The sequence below is a fragment of the Lissotriton helveticus genome, chromosome 5_1 (assembly GCF_964261635.1).
Source record: "Lissotriton helveticus chromosome 5_1, aLisHel1.1, whole genome shotgun sequence".
Taxonomy (NCBI): Eukaryota; Metazoa; Chordata; class Amphibia; order Caudata; family Salamandridae; genus Lissotriton; species Lissotriton helveticus.
Genome location: NC_136065.1, coordinates 1,228,606,321 through 1,228,628,287, shown reverse-complemented (window position 1 = coordinate 1,228,628,287; position 21,967 = coordinate 1,228,606,321). Strand labels below are relative to the sequence as shown.

General features: G+C 45.5%; 1 protein-coding gene across 1 annotated transcript in view; it reads right to left on the bottom strand.

The window, feature by feature from the left end:
- LOC144752607 (scavenger receptor cysteine-rich domain-containing protein DMBT1-like) overlaps positions 1-21,967 on the bottom strand; it is a 1,088,995-nt gene that overhangs the window by 686,711 nt on the left and 380,317 nt on the right. The window contains exon 21 of the mRNA XM_078640489.1: positions 810-1,127. Within this exon, the coding sequence (XP_078496615.1) occupies positions 810-1,127 (318 nt within the window). The remainder of the gene's footprint in view (positions 1-809; positions 1,128-21,967) is intronic.

The window sequence follows — 21,967 nt, the reverse complement described above, 5'->3', positions numbered from 1 at the left end:
CACAAGAGAAATAGGGAATGACAAACAGAGTCATTACAACAACATGTTGAAATCCAGAAGGTACCAGACCAGAGCCAATTAACACCCCTTAAACACTGAGCACACATATTATAGCTCCACCTTGAGTACTTAGGCACCATTTCTAGCAGAACAAACCACTGTGTTCCAAATTCTCATAGTGCTCAATGCCCAGTCATCACCCCATTGTAAGGTACCCCATTCAAAGGTAGCACAATTCTGAGTCATCATAGACAGTTCCCACTAAATTAAAACAACTCATTATTCCAACAATGCTGAGTCATCAAGGAGTACTCATGCCTTGTGTAATCTATTTATGGTTTTGACAGATCTGACTTACTGATCATCAGTCACGAGCAGAGTGTCAGCCAGCTGCTGAAATCATCAAGCTATGCTCAGGGTGAGGTGAGATTACTTAGCAGTTCACAGATAAGTAATGGGAAGGGCACTTCTGCGTCCTTTTCTAGCCTTTCGTTCTATCTCCCAAGTTTCTCCATCTCTACTTAGCTATTGAAAACCTGTGATACATGGCCAACAATCAGTCTACTGCAACTCACAGAGGCATCCTGAAGCTCAGTCATTGACGCCTTAAAATCTATACCCTACAATGTTCTGTAGATTTCAGACTTAGGTAACTTCAGTACTACATTTTATCCAATAATCATGTTTTGTGGTTTATAAAAAAGCCCAACTGTGCTTGGGTTCAAAAACACACCTCTCTCTATTGCAGTGAGAGGTAAATGCTTGAGGGGCGTTACATGCACACACTTTATGGCCACTCCTAGACCTACCTGAGCAGATGACGCCGGCATCCTCGGCATGCACGCAGTTGTGAACGTTCCATCCACTGCTTGGACAACCCCACAGGTAGGCTTCATTTCCCCTGCAGTTCATGTCATCCAAGAGAATACTGCCATTGCCAGGACCAAAATAAGCATTACTTGGGGCAGACGTGGCGTTTCCACACTGTAGTTGCATGCACACAACGTTTGCGTCGCTCATGTCCCATCCGTCATCGCACACTGTTCCCCATGCACCCGCGTAGTACACCTCCACACGTCCAGCACAGCGGTCCCAGCCGTTGGTGAGTCTAAGATGGTGAGGAGACTCTGTGGAGGTTAAAGAGAATGGAATCATGCAGCTGAACCCCAATGCCTCAATGACACAAACAATGTCTATTTAAACTAAACACAGCTTGCAGAAGGCCACAGAGTTGCAATTACTTTTGCTTCCCATTTGTTGACAATAAAAGCACCTTCATTCCAGCTTGACAACAAATCACTGATTGGTTTTGCAAAATCAAATATCTGGATACAGTATTCAGCCCTAATTACTGTCCAAGAAATGTCGGAGGCAGGTGTTGTGCCAGAGTAGGCAAAATGCTTCCTGAGAGTGCCATAATTAGTCACAAATGTTGACTTTTCAACCTTGAGGAGACATAAAATGCAGCAGTGAAGACTGGTAGTTGGAAAGTCCAGCAGTGATGAAAAATACATCTATGGTACAAAATGCATACAGCTCTACATGAGAGAGAGACATATTGCTCCTGGAGTTTGGATGGTGGATGCTATCAAATAGTGTGCAAAATGTGCACCTCCTTAATTTGCTAAAAAGCCTTTGGTCTGATGGGTCACACTCACGATATTGTCCTGCACCTCCCTGTACTTCCACTGTGTGCCAAGCAGGCCTAATACCCACCTGGGGGGTTTCGCTCTTTACCTTCCATGAAAACATTCAGAAAACTGTGTGACAACTGAACATTTCTCTAAAATATCAAGGGTATATAATGCAGTTGGTAATGCGATTTCGCTTGCTCTATTAGTGTTTACATTTCATGTAGCATTTGTATCACTTATATATTACATTCCCTCTGCTTCCATGTGCTGCATTTTCTCAGTCCTAGATTATGATGACAATCTACGCGGAAGGAACAGAGTGGAAACAATTAGTTACACAGATCTCCTGCTCCTGGCATACAGAGTCACAACGAAGTGTGAAATATCTGCACCTGGCTGTCATCAGTACAACTGAATCAAAAATCGGGGAAATACAAAGGGCCAGGGCTCACTTAAAGACCCCTCCACCTTTCTCAACAGAGAGTGCAGTTCCACCCCTTATCCTTACTATCCACAAAATATGGAAGTGGTTAGGATCACTGAGCGGCAGCTCTTTGGCAACCAAAGTACTTCACAGAACGCCTAAAGGATCCCTTTCTCCACACCCTTCACTTCAGCGCCAAAGTCTTCTCTCTCCAGCTACTGTATTGTGAGCAATACACTTCCACTGTCTGAGAATGCAATCCTCACACTCCATCTCCTTCTTATGTAGGCCCAGACCAGATGATTCCCTTACTCACACATACGCACCATGTAGGTATCACACACGCTATATCACTAGACAAATGCCAAGAACCAGAACTTTACACATGTGGGCCAGTTGTTCTCCCCTCTGGTGACTCAGAAATAAAGGTCTGGTCACACCACTGATTCTCAAACACGAAATGCTTCCATCACCACTAAGGGGCTGATTCTGATGCGGGTTGGAAAGCTTCCCGATCTAATCGGTTTGGAAATGGTTTCTGAACCACTCGGATTGGGAGAGTCTGACCGACGGAGTACGATGCATCCGGATGCTTCCCGTTACGATTTGGTTGGACTCCCATTGACTTCAATGGGAGTATATGTTCCTAACCGCATCATAATTGGGCCCTCGGTCGGTAAGACATGTTCCCGATCCGATTTGGAAGGAGCAAATGCTGTTAGCTGGCCGTCCTAACTGCATCAGAATCAGGCCCTAGGTGGAAATGTTTTCCGACCCGCATCAGAATCAGGCCCTAAGTAGTCCTCTGTCTAAAATGAGGGCACTATTAGCCTTGCACTTGGTACAACAATTCCAGGGCTGTCATAATCAAGGCCAGGTCTAGGGCAGGTGAACATGCCTGTTTACCATGCAGTGGGCATTCCCATCCCTACAACCAGCAGCATCTTTTCCCAGATCTAATATTTCTGTATTGAGTTATGGATTTCCCCTTCCCCTCATACTTAGTATGGGCAGCAATAGGGAGAGTATGGTTCTGTAATGTAATGGAAGTCCAGGGTTTATACTGAGTTACAGGTTATATTTGATTACACTCGCATGCTGTGTTTACAGCCCAATCATTAGATAATGGTTTGTCAGCCACAGCATGATGTGAAATTGTGTGGGTTTAGAAGTGACACCCCCTTCCACATCATGTGTGTGCATGCGCAGATTTCTGAGTCTGACAATACAGAGCACTAATGCAAATAGATGGTGGAGGTGTGTCTCTTCTCGAGTGAGAAGTTCCTAACCATTTACGCCCCCTGGTGTACTGGAGACGTCTATAGACCATCCCAGAACTCGTCCATTATGCTACAGCCCTCCAGGAACTAATGGAAGCTGACCAATTCTCTAAGGTACCTTTACCGCAAAATGATTTTGCGGGGGCACTGACGTCTGTCCAACTGGTAACTCCTCAGTTGAGGGCATCTCACACATACTCTTTGCCTGGCTTGCTTATGCCCCTCCCCGTAGAACTTGTCTAGCACCTACCTGTGGACACCTAGGCAAACGCAGCCACTCTTCTGCTCTTCGCATTTTGAAATCAGACTGCAGCCCAATTTATGCCATTTTAGTAGCCAAATTCTTGGGTGCTGCGTGAATACTTTGAAGAAAGGCCCCCGCTCCTCCTGGTTAATTTTACGTTGACCCTTGTGCCACACCCTTGTCTCTTTTTGATATCTTGCATAAGGTAACACCAACACTCTTTGCACTATTTCTGTATTTTGTACAAGCAATTTCATATATTATTGTTTTATTGCATAAATTATGGTGCTTCTCATATGAATCATAAACTTTTATGCTGAAATGTACTGTTTTATTTATTTATGTCTTTTTATTTGCATTTGCACTTTTATGGCCCTGTAGGCCAAAATAAAGTTACTTGACTCCTTGAGTGAGGTCCATCCACACTATATGCATGCATGCTTATTCTCATACAACAGTATGGATGTAAAAGCCCAGACCAGAAGGAATCTGAACTATTGGCTTTCCTCATTACTGGACTGCTGCACTCAGGAGCCTAGGAATGCCTGCATGTGTTAAGTAAAGTGGGTCACAGTTAGGTAAATTCTGGTCCACTGCATGTGTATGAAACGTAATCTAAGACTTGTGAGTTTGACAGTGCCACCCAGAGGGAATCTTAGATTTCCTCTTGACTGGAGTGTATGGCTCAATAGTTGGAATATGCATGCATGGGGGTAAGTGGTGTGACTTCCAGATCTAGGCCATCCACATGATATGTCCATTTCACATCTTGTACATTTAGTCTCACATTGTAATCCAGAAGCAAGCCTAAATCTGAGATTTCCTCTATACTGGAATGTTAGTCTCAGCAGAGTGAGAATGCTTGCACATGAAATGTAAGGAATGCCATATACACACATGCTCACTCTCAGTCTTTCGAAATTTAAGATTTACTCTGGACTGAAGTAGCAGACTCCATTAGCGTAAACATGAATGTCATTGATGTGGAAGGCAAGTATTAGGGTTTAGGGGCAGCACAAGAGTTTGTTTAGCTTATGTTGACCTTAAAGCTGTCCTTCTGCCAGGCCAGCCAGACTGTGTCCCACAGTGGTGTCCAACTCTGACTAAATGCTTACTCTAGCATAGTGGTAGCAATTCCTAGCAGAATGGGGATATCGATTGTATGGTGTTGTCCACACTTCACATACGTTGGTGGAACTATTTGGGACGTGCTAGACATTACTTTCATGTGTGATAGATAGGCATGTAAGGCAGAATCTGTTCTGACTGTGACCCTCTAATATTTGGGATTCAAACGTGAATTTACTTAAAATAAACAAAGCAACCATTTCTGGACAAAATAGTATTTTCTCATGGAAATTATAAGCTTGTGTTTGGTACTTATGTTCTTATTTATATCAAATAAAATCACTTAGTTGAGAGCTCATTGGATATATTTTCATCAATTGATGTTTAAGGATAACATTATTGCAATTGATGACTCTTCAAGATCTGTCTATCTCTACTGAGTTCTGTGTAATTTATATTTGAGACTGTGGGATTTTCCAAGTTGGATCTCCTGCAAGAGAAGCTATATACCTTTATTTAAGCATCTAGAAGCCTGCCTGCCTGCCTTCTTAGAGAGATAAGGAACCTGCCTATGCTGCAGGCGGATAGAATGTTGAAGAAGTCATGTGGGTCAGCGCGTCCGTGATATCTGTAGATTGCCAAGAAGAAACACTCTGCTGGAGTTCCAATGGCACCCACAAGTCCTGTCAACAGGTCCGGTTGGGAACCATAACTCCGCAACATTGCGATTGCTGAGGCCTAGTCTGGGCTGGGATTGAGATTGGTCTGTGCTGGGCAACTTCTATCACATACTGATGGGCTCATGTGGGCCTTCATCTGTTGAATCCAGGACCAGCTCAAACAGGGCTGCAATTACACAAGTATTGAAATCCCTGTTATGAGTCACATTACCAACAGTCTGACTAGACTGAACATCTCAGGATTGCTGTCTCACACAACTGTGGTGAAGGACCCAAGTCTACTGCAAAACTGATACCAGTGTCCCAAGACAAAGGTACTGCAATCCTACCTGCCGGTGTGCTGCTGCTCTCTGTTGTATGTGGGCATGCCCTATGAATACAGGGTGGCCTGAAAGTGACCGAGAGACCAATTCTCCATGTGAAGGGGGATGAGACTTCAGAATGAGCATATACACATGTTGGGGTTGATTAAACTAAACCTGTGCTAGACTCATGCTATTCCTTTTGACCCCTAGAGATAGAGGGGGACTACCTAGAACTGGGAGATAACCTAGGGACATTTAGAGAGTGGGACCTGCCAACATAGCGCCTGAGACACCGACTTGTTTCTATTCATTGTAGTGTGCTTCAAGTAATATCTTTCTTGAAAAGAGAATCGTTGAGCTTGGCATTTCATTTTTCGGGTCTCTTGATTTATTTGTGAACACTGAGAAGCCTGTGACTGGTCAGCCTTGCTACCCAGACAGTGAAGTGTGTAAACAGTTGCACTTGGCTCAGACTGCAGAGCCATAATAGGGCAGGCTCTGGGACATCAGAGGCAAATGACCTAAAACCCCATGGCGCAGTAGTCTCATGGCACCCAAAAACAGGGTCTGGCAATTGGTTTCAAGAGGTAGGAGGGCCTTGCTTTTACTCCGTAGTACCTCTACAGTACAATGTCTGATACAAATTTGTATTGGAATGAGTGGGTGAGAGAAATGGAGGCGAAGGATTTTCTTGCCCTTAACCAGTTGATGGTGACAGAGCGTCTCAAAGCGGAGTGCTGTACCTACTTAGGCAATGTCTTCATATTTGACAGCGAAGCATCCAGAGAAAATGATAGTGTTGGCTGACAAGCTAATAGGTTGTATAAGAGACTTGAGCTGCATGGTTCGAAGGCAAAGGGAGAGAGGGACTCTCTACAGGCTGGCTCCAAATCAGGGAATAAGCGACAAGACAATTCCCAATGGTTCAAAGGAGGACACAAGCAGGAAGTGAATTGGCATCCAAATCAGAAACAAAAGAAAAAGGGAGGACAGGAAAGTTCTTCCAAGACCAAAACAAACCAAATCTATTTTTCCTAAAGCTCTCTCACTTTCACTTTGCACTTTTATCCTCATAGAGGCACAAAAAATGCACCTTTGGTAATTTTCCAGGAAACGCTTTACATCAGCTTTTCTGTACATTTTCCTTCTTTTAAAAGCAGGAAGTTCACTCTGGCTTGTGAAACTTTACATCTACCGACAAAAGGAAGCCAGCACTGTGAAACGCATTACAATATCTAATTCACATTAAGCAAAAAATAGAACTTTATAACATTTGTTTCGATAATGTGCAAGCCTATGTATATTTTTGACTTTGCATAATAAGTAAGCCTTTAACTCCTTCCTTATTTACTCCTTGTTCTCCACAGCAATAGACCAAATTAAGGCCTATCACCACATGTCCATAACAGGCATTAAATACAACCTGTTGCCCTAATAGGGTGAGACAATTTACTCACCTTACATAGCACATACACATAGCACATACACAGCCCCACAACATTTGAGACGGCTTGATCCTTTGGTCCTGAAGAAAGCCATCCGACCATTTTGGGTGACACAAGCTGAAGCATGTCATCCGACCACTCACCAGGTGCTTTCGAACTACAATTATCCAATAAAGCACAGCACGCTTTTTTATCCTTATCATTCCCCTGTGAAAATAAAAACAAACTACACAGGAGAGAAGATAATTTTATTATTTTTTTATTATCCCAACGCTCTTCCCACTCCGACTGTCGCACACCAGACAATCTCCCTCCTGGTGGAGGATGATGAACACCTGGAGAAGTGGACTCTCAGGTTCCAAGACCCTATGATGATTCATCCCACTTAATCAAATAGGCAGAGAACCAAGATATAAACCTGCAGTGACATTGTGGCTGAGGATCTTCATCAATACATTTCCAAGAGACTCTGGTAAACTACATAAGTGATTCATACTCCCTACTGATAGTCTAGAGCCAGGGCTAGGAAGAAAGGACCTATGTGCATCTCAAAGACCCTTCTTTGAAGTCACCCCGACTTCAAAGGTACAACTGGGTATATGTATTGGGTCTCTGACCATAGTTAGAGAGTAAGCTACTGGGCCTGTGAAGAGCTCTGACAGGAGAAAAGATTGCTGTGCTACAAGGATTGCCACCTTGCTAGACTGCTACGCTGTGCTGCCCTGCTGCCTACTGATCTCTGCACTGCTGAGGACAAGGATTGGACCATCTCACTTGAACCCAGAGTGACTCCAAGGGCCTGCACCCTGTTCTGAAGTCTCAGAGTCATCAAAAATGTCCTTCAACCATTCAACAGCACCTGGACTCTGCCATTTTTTAGTACTGTCCTGCCAGGTAATGTCAATCTAGTCCTGGGCTTTTGAAAGGTGATTTCTGCTTTGCTGATCCATCAAAACCGATGCTTCAATGACTTTACACTGATCGGAACCAACTCAACTCCCTTTGCTGCTCGACAACATCACTTTAACAGACTGCACAACTTGACATCGACAGACTACATGGCTCGATGAGGCATCGCATGCATCGTAAAGGGGTTCATCGACGAAGTCTTTATCAACAGCGAGGATCGCAACTGGCACATCACCTACATCCATGGGATCGACGACGACGCTTCTCCTCCTCGAATCCTCACATCGAGTATTTAACAATTCCTCCATTCAAGGCACTTTTTCAGTGGGACCTGGGTGAGTTCTGTAGCGGTTGACCTGAACGATGGCTTTAACCTGGGCTAGCGCAGACAGATGTCCCTCGTTGTCGCTTTATAACTCTAAGCACTGTAATTTGATTTAATCTTTTAAAATACATATCTCAAGTTCTACTTTTTGGATTTTTCCCGCTTTGGTCTTATTTTACTCATAAAAAATATAATATATTTGTCCAACCCTGTATGGAGTATTTTTGTGGTGTGTGTGTGTGTTGCACAAATCTTTACACATTGCCCTTTAGATAAGCCTGACTGCTCTGTGCCAAGCTACCAGCAGGTGAGTGCAGGTTATCTTTTAGTGTGTAGCTATCTTACCCTGTCTAGAGCAGTGGTTCCTGCATGTACAGTATGGAAAGTGTTGGATAGTGGAGGGACAACATTTACTATTCCCACTCCAGTGAGTGCAACAGTAGGGAAAGTGTTGGATAGTGGAGGGGTAAAAATTACTTTCCCCACTCCAATAACTGCAACAGTAGGGAAAATGTTGGATACTGGAGGAGTAAATATTACTATTCCCACTCCAATGTGTACAACAGGAGGGAAATTGTTGGATAGAGAAGGGTTAAAAGTGACTGTTCCAACTCCAGTGAGTGCAACAGTAGGGAAAGTGTTGGATAGCGGAGGGGTACAAATTACTATTCCCACTCCAGTGAGTGGGACAGTAGGGAAAGTGTTGGATAGCAGAGAGGTTAACATTACTGTTCCCACTCCAGTGAGTGCAACAGTAGGGAAAGTGATGGATAGCGGAGGGGTAAAAATGACTATTCCCACTCCAGTGAGTGCAACAGTAGGGAAAGTGTTGGATAGCGGAGGGATAGAATTTGCTATTCACACTTCAACAGTTCAAAAATAGAATTAAAATTAATGTTAAAAATAGAAAAATGATAAAAAATAAATGAATAAATAAATATTTAAATGATTTAAAAATTAAAAATCTACTATATAAAATATATAAAAAGAAAACATATTTTAATATTAATTACTTATAACACACACCTACAAATATTATATAAAATGAAATAATAAATACTTTTCAAAAAAGATAATTCTTTTAAACTAATAAATATTTACAAACAAAAAAATGAATTAATACATAAATGTATTTATTTTATTTCCTACCCTGTAACACCACACAAATAACAACACACTTCTATATGTAATTTTTGTCTTCAAATTTAACATAATTAATAGTCAATTAAAAAAAATATTAATAAAAAACTAATAAACATTAATCAACTACCCACACTTTAACACTACAATCCCCACAGCACATTACTAAAGTAAACTGTAAAGTAATACATTACACAATTAAAACTTATTTAAAAATTGAAAACTATTACTTTTATACAACCAATTATAAAATAAATAAAATGCTGTTAATTTCCACCCTTTACCCATTTAAAAGTACAAATAACACAGCAAAAAATAAAAAATTACACAAAATAAATATCAAATAATGAAAATTAATTAACAACTATATATCAATTAATTAAATGAAAATAACTTCACCCTTACCCCTAAAAACACCACAACACACACCTAAAATGAATTACACAGTTACCATAATTAATTTTTTATTACATTATTGGTATCAATCAACAAATAATTAATAATAAAACAAATGTACTTGCCACCCTTTACCCCATAAACCACAAAACACACATCTAATGTTAATTACACAATTACAGTAATTAACCCCTTCCACGCTCATGACGAGCTGGGCTCGTCATGCAGTAGCCTCCTGCTACACTGATGACGAGCCCAGCTCGTCATGAATAATGGTGTTCCTGTATTTACAGCACAGGGGAAAAATCCCCATAGCGTTCAAGTGGTTAATTACCAAACAAATAACAACTAATTATTAATTAATGATATATTATTTTACACATTTACCACACACTATAACATCTCAATAAAATACATATTTTAAAATAGAAAATAATAATAATGTGATATCATTAATTTACTTCCCACTCTATTCCCCAATAAACCCACAACCCGCCACGGAACAGAAAACGCAGAATTCAAATTAAAAAAATTTAATAACTACTGAAAATGGAACACATATATTGCAAAATATAAACAATTCGTATACAAAAAAATTCATCACATACATTTAAGACATACTAAAATACATAACATTAATTAAAAAAATCTCTTCGATATTTTAAATCGATTTTACTTACCTCAAGTCAATATTCTTCAGCACGATATTCTTGCTGTCGATATTTCTCACAATACTTATGAATCGATATTTCTGCCAGTCAATATGAAAAACTGGATATTGTGTCTGCACACCCACTAAAAAATTGTCTCTGATAGTTCCAGCAAGTACAGTTTAAAAGTAAAGCCAAATTACGTCTCAAATTAGTTGAGGAGCATGCACCATCGAAACCCTAGCTGGAATAAGATGAAGCGATACAAAAAGGGATGATGGACGGAGCGTTTGAGCATGCTCAGACGTGAGTCCCAGGCTCTCCACACCACTGGAGTCAAGCTATCCAGGCTGAATGAAGGCTGAGAGCCAGAAACCGGTCCTTGGATGCTTGATTCCGGTCTGGGAAAGACATGGCTTGGTAGATCGGACTGGACTGTTCCCATGAGGCACAGGGTCAGAGCTGATTTGCATATAGCCAGTGTCGAACCCAGGGTGGTGTGGAGTGCAAATAAACGATGGATTTAGGCACAGATCCTTGTACTGGGGTGAATGTATGACATTGTTCTACATTCTGTCCATCAACTGTGTTTTTTGCAATTTTCACCCCGAGTGGGTTGGGTATGCTCAGACGTGAGTCCCAGGCTCTCCACACCACTGGAGTCAAACTATCCAGGCTGAATGAAGGCTGATAGCCAGAAACCGGTCCTTGGATGCTTGATTCCGGTCTGAGAAAGACATGGCTAGGTAGTTTGGACTGGACTGTTCCCATGAGGCACAGGGTCAGAGCTGATTTGCATATAGCCAGTGTCTAACCCAGGGTGGTGTGGAGTGCTAAAAAACGATGGATTTAGGCCCAGATCCTTGTACTGGGGTGAATGTATGACATTGTTCTACATTCTGTCCATCAACTGTGTTTTTTGAAATTTTCACCCCGAGTGGGCTGGGTATGCTCAGACGTGAGTCCCAGGCTCTCCACACCACTGGAGTCAAGCTATCCAGGTTGAATGAAGGCTGATAGCCAGAAACCGGTCATTGGATGCTTGATTCCGGTCTGGGAAAGACATGGCTTGGTAGTTCGGACTGGACTGTTCCCATGAGGCACAGGGTCAGAGCTGATTTGCATATAGCCCGTGTCTAACCCAGGGTGGTGTGGAGTGCAAAGAAACGATGGATTTAGGCCCAGATCCTTGTACTGGGGTGAATGTATGACATCGTTCTACATTCTGTCCATCAACTGTGTTTTTTGCAATTTTCACCCCGAGTGGGCTGGGTATGCTCAGACGTGAGTCCCAGGCTCTCCACACCACTGGAGTCAAGCTATCCAGGCTGAATGAAGGCTGATAGCCAGAAACCGGTCCTTGGATGCTTGATTCCGGTCTGGGAAAGACATGGCTTGGTAGTTCGGACTGGACTGTTCCCATGAGGCACAGGGTCAGAGCTGATTTGCATATAGCCAGTGTCTAACCCAGGGTGGTGTGGAGTACAAAATAATGATGGATTTAGGCCCAGATCCTTGTACTGGGGCGAATGTATGACATTGTTCTACATTCTGTCCATCAACTGTGTTTTTTGCAATTTTCACCCCGAGTGGGCTGGGTATGCTCAGACGTGAGTCCCAGGCTCTCCACACCACTGGAGTCAAGCTATCCAGGCTGAATGAAGGCTGATAGCCAGAAACCGGTCCTTGGATGCTTGATTCCGGTCTGGGAAAGACATGGCTTGGTAGTTCGGACTGGACTGTTCCCAGGAGGCACAGGGTCAGAGCTGATTTGCATATAGCCATTGTCTAACCCAGGGTGGTGTGGAGTTAAAAAAAACGATGGATTTAGGCCCAGATCCTTGTACTGGGGTGAATGTATGACATTGTTCTACATTCTGTCCATCAACTGTGTTTTTTTGCAATTTTCACCCCGAGTGGCCTGGGTATGCTCAGACGTGAGTCCCAGGCTCTCCACACCACTGGAGTCAAGCTATCCAGGCTGAATGAAGGCTGATAGCCAGAAACCGGTCATTGGATGCTTGATTCCGGTCTGGGAAAGACATGGCTTGGTAGTTCGGACTGGACTGTTCCCATGAGGCACAGGGACAGAGCTGATTTGCATATAGCCAGTGTCTAACCCAGGGTGGTCTGGAGTCCAAAAAAATGATGGATTTAGGCCCAGATCCTTGTACTGGGGTGAATGTATGACATTGTTCTACATTCTGTCCATCAACTGTGTTTTTTGCAATTTTCCCCCCGAGTGGGCTGGGTATGCTCAGACGTGAGTCCCAGGCTCTCCACACCACTGGAGTCAAGCTATCCAGGCTGAATGAAGGCTGATAGTCAGAAACCGGTCCTTGGATGCTTGATTCCGGTCTGGGAAAGACATGGCTTGGTAGTTCGGACTGGACTGTTCCCATGAGGCACAGGGTCAGAGCTGATTTGCATATAGCCAGTGTCTAACCCAGGGTGGTGTGGAGTGCAATAAAACGATGGATTTAGGCCCAGATCCTTGTACTGGGGTGAATGTATGACATTGTTCTACATTCTGTCCATCAACTGTGTTTTTTGCAATTTTCACCCCGAGTGGGCTGGGTATGATCAGACGTGAGTCCCAGGGTCTCCACACCACTGAAGTCAAGCTATCCAGGCTGAATGAAGGCTGATAGCCAGAAACCGGTCCTTGGATGCTTGATTCCGGTCTGGGAAAGACATGGCTTGGTAGTTCGGACTGGACTGTTCCCATGAGGCACAGGGTCAGAGCTGATTTGCATATAGCCAGTGTCTAACCCAGGGTGGTGTGGAGTGCAAAAAAACGATGGATTTAGGCCCAGATCCTTGTTCTGGGGTGAATGTATGACATTGTTCTACATTCTGTCCATCAACTGTGTTTTTTGCAATTTTCACCCCGAGTGGGCTGGGTATGCTCAGATGTGAGTCCCAGGCTCTCCACACCACTGGAGTCAAGCTATCCAGGCTGAATGAAGGCTGATAGCCAGAAACCGGTCCTTGGATGCTTGATTCCGGTCTGGGAAAGACATGGCTTGGTAGTTCGGACTGGACTGTTCCCATGAGGCACAGGGTCAGAGCTGATTTGCATATAGCCAGTGTCTAACCCAGGGTGGTGTGGAGTGCAAAAAAACGATGGATTTAGGCCCAGATCCTTGTACTGGGGTGAATGTATGACATTGTTCTACATTCTGTCCATCAACTGTGTTTTTTGCAATTTTCACCCCGAGTGGGCTGGGTATGCTCAGACGTGAGTCCCAGGCTCTCCACACCACTGGAGTCAAGCTATCCAGGCTGAATGAAGGCTGATAGCCAGAAACTGGTCCTTGGATGCTTGATTACGGTCTGGGAAAGACATGGCTTGGTAGTTCGGACTGGACTGTTCCCATGAGGCACAGGGTCAGAGCTGATTTGCATATAGCCAGTGTCTAACCCAGGGTGGTGTGGAGTACAAAAAAATGATGGATTTAGGCCCAGATCCTTGTACTGGGGCGAATGTATGACATTGTTCTACATTCTGTCCATCAACTGTGTTTTTTGCAATTTTCACCCCGAGTGGGCTGGGTATGCTCAGACGTGAGTCCCAGGCTCTCCACACCACTGGAGTCAAGCTATCCAGGCTGAATGAAGGCTGATAGCCAGAAACCGGTCCTTGGATGCTTGATTCCGGTCTGGGAAAGACATGGCTTGGTAGTTCGGACTGGACTGTTCCCATGAGGCACAGGGTCAGAGCTGATTTGCATATAGCCATTGTCTAACCCAGGGTGGTGTGGAGTTAAAAAAAAACGATGGATTTAGGCCCAGATCCTTGTACTGGGGTGAATGTATGACATTGTTCTACATTCTGTCCATCAACTGTGTTTTTTGCAATTTTCACCCCGAGTGGCCTGGGTATGCTCAGACGTGAGTCCCAGGCTCTCCACACCACTGGAGTCAAGCTATCCAGGCTGAATGAAGGCTGATAGCCAGAAACCGGTCATTGGATGCTTGATTCCGGTCTGGGAAAGACATGGCTTGGTAGTTCGGACTGGACTGTTCCCATGAGGCACAGGGTCAGAGCTGATTTGCATATAGCCATTGTCTAACCCAGGGTGGTGTGGAGTGCAAAAAAAGATGGATTTAGGCCCAGATCCTTGTACTGGGGTGAATGTATGACATTGTTCTACATTCTGTCCATCAACTGTGTTTTTTGCAATTTTCACCCCGAGTGGGCTGGGTATGCTCAGACGTGAGTCCCAGGCTCTCCACACCACTGGAGTCAAGCTATCCAGGCTGAATGAAGGCTGATAGCCAGAAACCGGTCATTGGATGCTTGATTCCGGTCTGGGAAAGACATGGCTTGGTAGTTCGGACTGGACTGTTCCCATGAGGCACAGGGTCAGAGCTGATTTGCATATAGCCCGTGTCTAACCCAGGGTGGTGTGGAGTGCAAAAAAACGATGGATTTAGGCCCAGATCCTTGTACTGGGGTGAATGTATGACATCGTTCTACATTCTGTCCATCAACTGTGTTTTTTGCAATTTTCACCCCGAGTGGGCTGGGTATGCTCAGACGTGAGTCCCAGGCTCTCCACACCACTGGAGTCAAGCTATCCAGGCTGAATGAAGGCTGATAGCCAGAAACCGGTCCTTGGATGCTTGATTCCGGTCTGGGAAAGACATGGCTTGGTAGTTCGGACTGGACTGTTCCCATGAGGCACAGGGTCAGAGCTGATTTGCATATAGCCAGTGTCTAACCCAGGGTGGTGTGGAGTACAAAAAAATGATGGATTTAGGCCCAGATCCTTGTACTGGGGCGAATGTATGACATTGTTCTACATTCTGTCCATCAACTGTGTTTTTTGCAATTTTCACCCCGAGTGGCCTGGGTATGCTCAGACGTGAGTCCCAGGCTCTCCACACCACTGGAGTCAAGTTATCCAGGCTGAATGAAGGCTGATAGCCAGAAACCGGTCATTGGATGCTTGATTCCGGTCTGGGAAAGACATGGCTTGGTAGTTCGGACTGGACTGTTCCCATGAGGCACAGGGACAGAGCTGATTTGCATATAGCCAGTGTCTAACCCAGGGTGGTCTGGAGTCCAAAAAAATTATGGATTTATCCCAGATCCTTGTACTGGGGTGAATGTATGACATTGTTCTACATTCTGTCCATCAACTGTGTTTTTTGCAATTTTCCCCCCGAGTGGGCTGGGTATGCTCAGACGTGAGTCCCAGGCTCTCCACACCACTGGAGTCAAGCTATCCAGGCTGAATGAAGGCTGATAGTCAGAAACCGGCCCTCGGATGCTTGATTCCGGTCTGGGAAAGACATGGCTTGGTAGTTCGGACTGGACTGTTCCCATGAGGCACAGGGTCAGAGCTGATTTGCATATAGCCAGTGTCTAACCCAGGGTGGTGTGGAGTGCAAAAAAACGATGGATTTAGGCCCAGATCCTTGTTCTGGGGTGAATGTATGACATTGTTCTACATTCTGTCCATCAACTGTGTTTTTTGCAATTTTCACCCCGAGTGGGCTGGGTATGCTCAGATGTGAGTCCCAGGCTCTCCACACCACTGGAGTCAAGCTATCCAGGCTGAATGAAGGCTGATAGCCAGAAACCGGTCCTTGGATGCTTGATTCCGGTCTGGGAAAGACATGGCTTGGTAGTTCGGACTGGACTGTTCCCATGAGGCACAGGGTCAGAGCTGATTTGCATATAGCCAGTGTCTAACCCAGGGTGGTGTGGAGTGCAAAAAAACGATGGATTTAGGCCCAGATCCTTGTACTGGGGTGAATGTATGACATTGTTCTACATTCTGTCCATCAACTGCGTTTTTTGCAATTTTCACCACGAGTGGGCTGGGTATGCTCAGACGTGAGTCCCAGGCTCTCCACACCACTGGAGTCAAGCTATCCAGGCTGAATGAAGGCTGATAGCCAGAAACTGGTCCTTGGATGCTTGATTACGGTCTGGGAAAGACATGGCTTGGTAGTTCGGACTGGACTGTTCCCATGAGGCACAGGGTCAGAGCTGATTTGCATATAGCCAGTGTCTAACCCAGGGTGGTGTGGAGTACAAAAAAATGATGGATTTAGGCACAGATCCTTGTACTGGGGCGAATGTATGACATTGTTCTACATTCTGTCCATCAACTGTGTTTTTTGCAATTTTCACCCCGAGTGGGCTGGGTATGCTCAGACGTGAGTCCCAGGCTCTCCACACCACTGGAGTCAAGCTATCCAGGCTGAATGAAGGCTGATAGCCAGAAACCGGTCCTTGGATGCTTGATTCCGGTCTGGGAAAGACATGGCTTGGTAGTTCGGACTGGACTGTTCCCATGAGGCACAGGGTCAGAGCTGATTTGCATATAGCCATTGTCTAACCCAGGGTGGTGTGGAGTTAAAAAAAAACGATGGATTTAGGCCCAGATCCTTGTACTGGGGTGAATGTATGACATTGTTCTACATTCTGTCCATCAACTGTGTTTTTTGCAATTTTCACCCCGAGTGGCCTGGGTATGCTCAGACGTGAGTCCCAGGCTCTCCACACCACTGGAGTCAAGCTATCCAGGCTGAATGAAGGCTGATAGCCAGAAACCGGTCATTGGATGCTTGATTCCGGTCTGGGAAAGACATGGCTTGGTAGTTCGGACTGGACTGTTCCCATGAGGCACAGGGACAGAGCTGATTTACATATAGCCAGTGTCTAACCCAGGGTGGTCTGGAGTCCAAAAAAATGATGGATTTAGGCCCAGATCCTTGTACTGGGGTGAATGTATGACATTGTTCTACATTCTGTCCATCAACTGTGTTTTTTGCAATTTTCCCCCCGAGTGGGCTGGGTATGCTCAGACGTGAGTCTCAGGCTCTCCACACCACTGGAGTCAGGCTATCCAGGCTGAATGAAGGCTGATAGTCAGAAACCGGTCCTTGGATGCTTGATTCCGGTCTGGGAAAGACATGGCTTGGTAGTTCGGACTGGACTGTTCCCATGAGGCACAGGGTCAGAGCTGATTTGCATATAGCCAGTGTCTAACCCAGGGTGGTGTGGAGTGCAAAAAAACGATGGATTTAGGCCCAGATCCTTGTACTGGGGTGAATGTATGACATTGTTCTACATTCTGTCCATCAACTGTGTTTTTTGCAATTTTCACCCCGAGTGGGCTGGGTATGCTCAGACGTGAGTCCCAGGGTCTCCACACCACTGGAGTCAAGCTATCCAGGCTGAATGAAGGCTGATAGCCAGAAACCGGTCCTTGGATGCTTGATTCCGGTCTGGGAAAGACATGGCTTGGTAGTTCAGACTGGACTGTTCCCATGAGGCACAGGGTCAGAGCTGATTTGCATATAGCCAGTGTCTAACCCAGGGTGGTGTGGAGTGCAAAAAAACGATGGATTTAGGCCCAGATCCTTGTTCTGGGGTGAATGTATGACATTGTTCTACATTCTGTCCATCAACTGTGTTTTTTGCAATTTTCACCCCGAGTGGGCTGGGTATGCTCAGATGTGAGTCCCAGGCTCTCCACACCACTGGAGTCAAGCTATCCAGGCTGAATGAAGGCTGATAGCCAGAAACCGGTCCTTGGATGCTTGATTCCGGTCTGGGAAAGACATGGCTTGGTAGTTCGGACTGGACTGTTCCCATGAGGCACAGGGTCAGAGCTGATTTGCATATAGCCAGTGTCTAACCCAGGGTGGTGTGGAGTGCAAAAAAACGATGGATTAAGGCCCAGATCCTTGTACTGGGGTGAATGTATGACATTGTTCTACATTCTGTCCATCAACTGTGTTTTTTGCAATTTTCACCCCGAGTGGGCTGGGTATGCTCAGACGTGAGTCCCAGGCTCTCCACACCACTGGAGTCAAGCTATCCAGGCTGAATGAAGGCTGATAGCCAGAAACTGGTCCTTGGATGCTTGATTACGGTCTGGGAAAGACATGGCTTGGTAGTTCGGACTGGACTGTTCCCATGAGGCACAGGGTCAGAGCTGATTTGCATATAGCCAGTGTCTAACCCAGGGTGGTGTGGAGTGCAAAAAAACGATGGATTTAGGCCCAGATCCTTGTACTGGGGTGAATGTATGACATTGTTCTACATTCTGTCCATCAACTGTGTTTTTTGCAATTTTCACCCCGAGTGGGCTGGGTATGCTCAGACATGAGTCCCAGGCTCTCCATACCACTGGAGTCAAGCTATCCAGGCTGAATAAAGGCTGATAGCCAGAAACCGGTCCTTGGATGCTTGATTCCGGTCTGGGAAAGACATGGCTTGGTAGTTCGGACTGGACTGTTCCCATGAGGCACAGGGTCAGAGCTGATTTGCATATAGCCAGTGTCTAACCCAGGGTGTTGTGGAGTACAAAAAAACGATGGATTTAGGACCAGATCCTTGTACTGGGGTGAATGTATGACATTGTTCTTCATTCTGTCCATCAACTGTGTTTTTTGCAATTTTCACCCCGAGTGGGCTGGGTATACTCAGACATGAGTCCCAGGCTCGCCACACCACTGGAGTCAAGCTATCCAGGCTGAATAAAGGCTGATAGCCAGAAACCGGTCCTTTGATGCTTGATTCCGGTCTGGGAAAGACATGGCTTGGTAGTTCGGACTGGACTTTTCCCATGAGGCACAGGGTCAGAGCTGATTTGCATATAGCCAGTGTCTAACCCAGGGTGGTGTGGAGTGCAAATAAACGATGGATTTAGGCCCAGATCCTTGTACTGGGGTGAATGTATGACATTGTTCTACATTCTGTCCATCAACTGTGTTTTTTTACAATTTTCACCCCGAGTGGGCTGGGTATGCTCAGACATGAGTCCCAGGCTCTCCACACCACTGGAGTCAAGCTATCCAGGCTGAATAAAGGCTGATAGCCAGAAACCGGTCCTTGGATGCTTGATTCCGGTCTCGGAAAGACATGGCTTGGTAGTTCGGACTGGGCTGTTCCCATGAGGCACAGGGTCAGAGCTGATTTGCATATAGCCATTGTCTAACCCAGGGTGGTGTGGAGTGCAAAAAAACGATGGATTTAGGCCCAGATCCTTGTACTGGGGTGAATGTATGACATTGTTCTACATTCTGTCCATCAACTGTGTTTTTTGCAGTTTTCACCCCGAGTGGGCTGGGTGTGCTCAGACGTGAGTCCCAGGCTCTCCACACCACTGGAGTCAAGCTATCCAGGCTGAATGAAGGCTGATAGCCAGAAACCGGTCCTTGGATGCTTGATTCCGGTCTGGGAAACACATGGCTTGGTAGTTCGGACTGGACTGTTCCCATGAGGTACAGGGTCAGAGCTGATTTGCATATAGCCAGTGTCTAACCCAGGGTGGTGTGGAGTGCAAAAAAACGATGGATTTAGGCCCAGATCCTTGTACTGGGGTGAATGTATGACATTGTTCTACATTCTGTCCATCAACTGTTTTTTTTGCAATTTTCACCCCGAGTGGGCTGGGTATGCTCAGACGTGATTCCCAGGCTCTCCACACCACTGGAGTCAAGCTATCCAGGCTGAATGAAGGCTGATAGCCAGAAACCGGTCATTGGATGCTTGATTCCGGTCTGGGAAAGACATGGCTTGGTAGTTCGGACTGGACTGTTCCCATGAGGCACAGGGTCAGAGCTGATTTGCATATAGCCCGTGTCTAACCCAGGGTGGTGTGGAGTGCAAAAAACGATGGATTTAGGCCCAGATCCTTGTACTGGGGTGAATGTATGACATTGTTCTACATTCTGTCCATCAACTGTTTTTTTTGCAATTTTCACCCCGAGTGGGCTGGGTATGCTCAGACGTGAGTCCCAGGCTCTCCACACCACTGGAGTCAAGCTATCCAGGCTGAATGAAGGCTGATAGCCAGAAACCGGTCCTTGGATGCTTGATTCCGGTCTGGGAAAGACATGGCTTGGTAGTTCGGACTGGACTGTTCCCATGAGGCACAGGGTCAGAGCTGATTTGCATATAGCCAGTGTCTAACCCAGGGTGGTGTGGAGTGCAAAAAACGATAGATTTAGGCCCGGATCCTTGTACTGGGGTGAATGTATGACATTGTTCTACATTCTGTCCAACAACTGTGTTTTTTGCAATTTTCACCCCGAGTGGGCTGGGTATGCTCAGACGTGAGTCCCAGGCTCTCCACACCACTGGAGTCAAGCTATCCAGGCTGAATGAAGGCTGATAGCCAGAAACCGGTCCTTGGATGCTTGATTCCGGTCTGGGAAAGACATGGCTTGGTAGTTCAGACTGGACTGTTCCCATGAGGCACAGGGTCAGAGCTGATTTGCATATAGCCAGTGTCTAACCCAGGGTGGTGTGGAGTGCAAAAAAACGATGGATTTAGGCCCAGATCCTTGTACTTGGGTGAATGTATGACATTGTTCTACATTCTGTCCATCAACTGTGTTTTTTGCAATTTTCACCCCGAGTAGGCTGGGTATGCTCAGACATGAGTCCCAGGCTCTCCACACCACTGGAGTCAAGCTATCCAGGCTGAATAAAGGCTGATAGCCAGAAACCGGTCCTTGGATGCTTGATTCCGGTCTGGGAAAGACATGGCTTGGTAGTTCGGACTGGACTGTTCCCATGAGGCACTGGGTCAGAGCTGATTTGCATATAGCCAGTGTCTAACCCAGGGTGTTGTGGAGTACAAAAAAACGATGGATTTAGGCCCAGATCCTTGTACTGGGGTGAATGTATGACATTGTTCTACATTCTGTCCATCAACTGTGTTTTTTGCAATTTTCACCCCGAGTGGGCTGGGTATGCTCAGACATGAGTCAGAGGCTCTCCACACCACTGGAGTCAAGCTATCCAGGCTGAATAAAGGCTGATAGCCAGAAACCGGTCCTTTGATGCTTGATTCCGGTCTGGGAAAGACATGTTTTGGTAGATCGGACTGGACTGTTCCCATGAGGCACAGGGTCAGAGCTGATTTGCATATAGCCAGTGTCTTACCCAGGGTGGTGTGGAGTGCAAAAAAACGATGGATTTAGGCCCAGATCCTTGTACTGGGGTGAATGTATGACATTGTTCTACATTCTGTCCATCAACTGTGTTTTTTGCAATTTTCACCCCGAGTGGGCTGGGTATGCTCAGACATGAGTCCCAGGCTCTCCACACCACTGGAGTCAAGCTATCCAGGCTGAATAAAGGCTGATAGCCAGAAACCGGTCCTTGGATGCTTGATTCCGGTCTAGGAAAGACATGGCTTGGTAGTTCGGACTGGACTGTTCCCATGAGGCACAGGGTCAGAGCTGATTTGCATATAGCCATTGTTTAACCCAGGGTGGTGTGGAGTGCAAAAAAAGATGGATTTAGGCCCAGATCCTTGTACTGGGGTGAATGTATGACATTGTTCTACATTCTGTCCATCAGCTGTGTTTTTTGCAATTTTCACCCCGAGTGGGCTGGGTATGCTCAGACGTGAGTCCCAGGCTCTCCACACCACTGGAGTCAAGCTATCCAGGCTGAATGAAGGCTGATAGCCAGAAACCGGTCCTT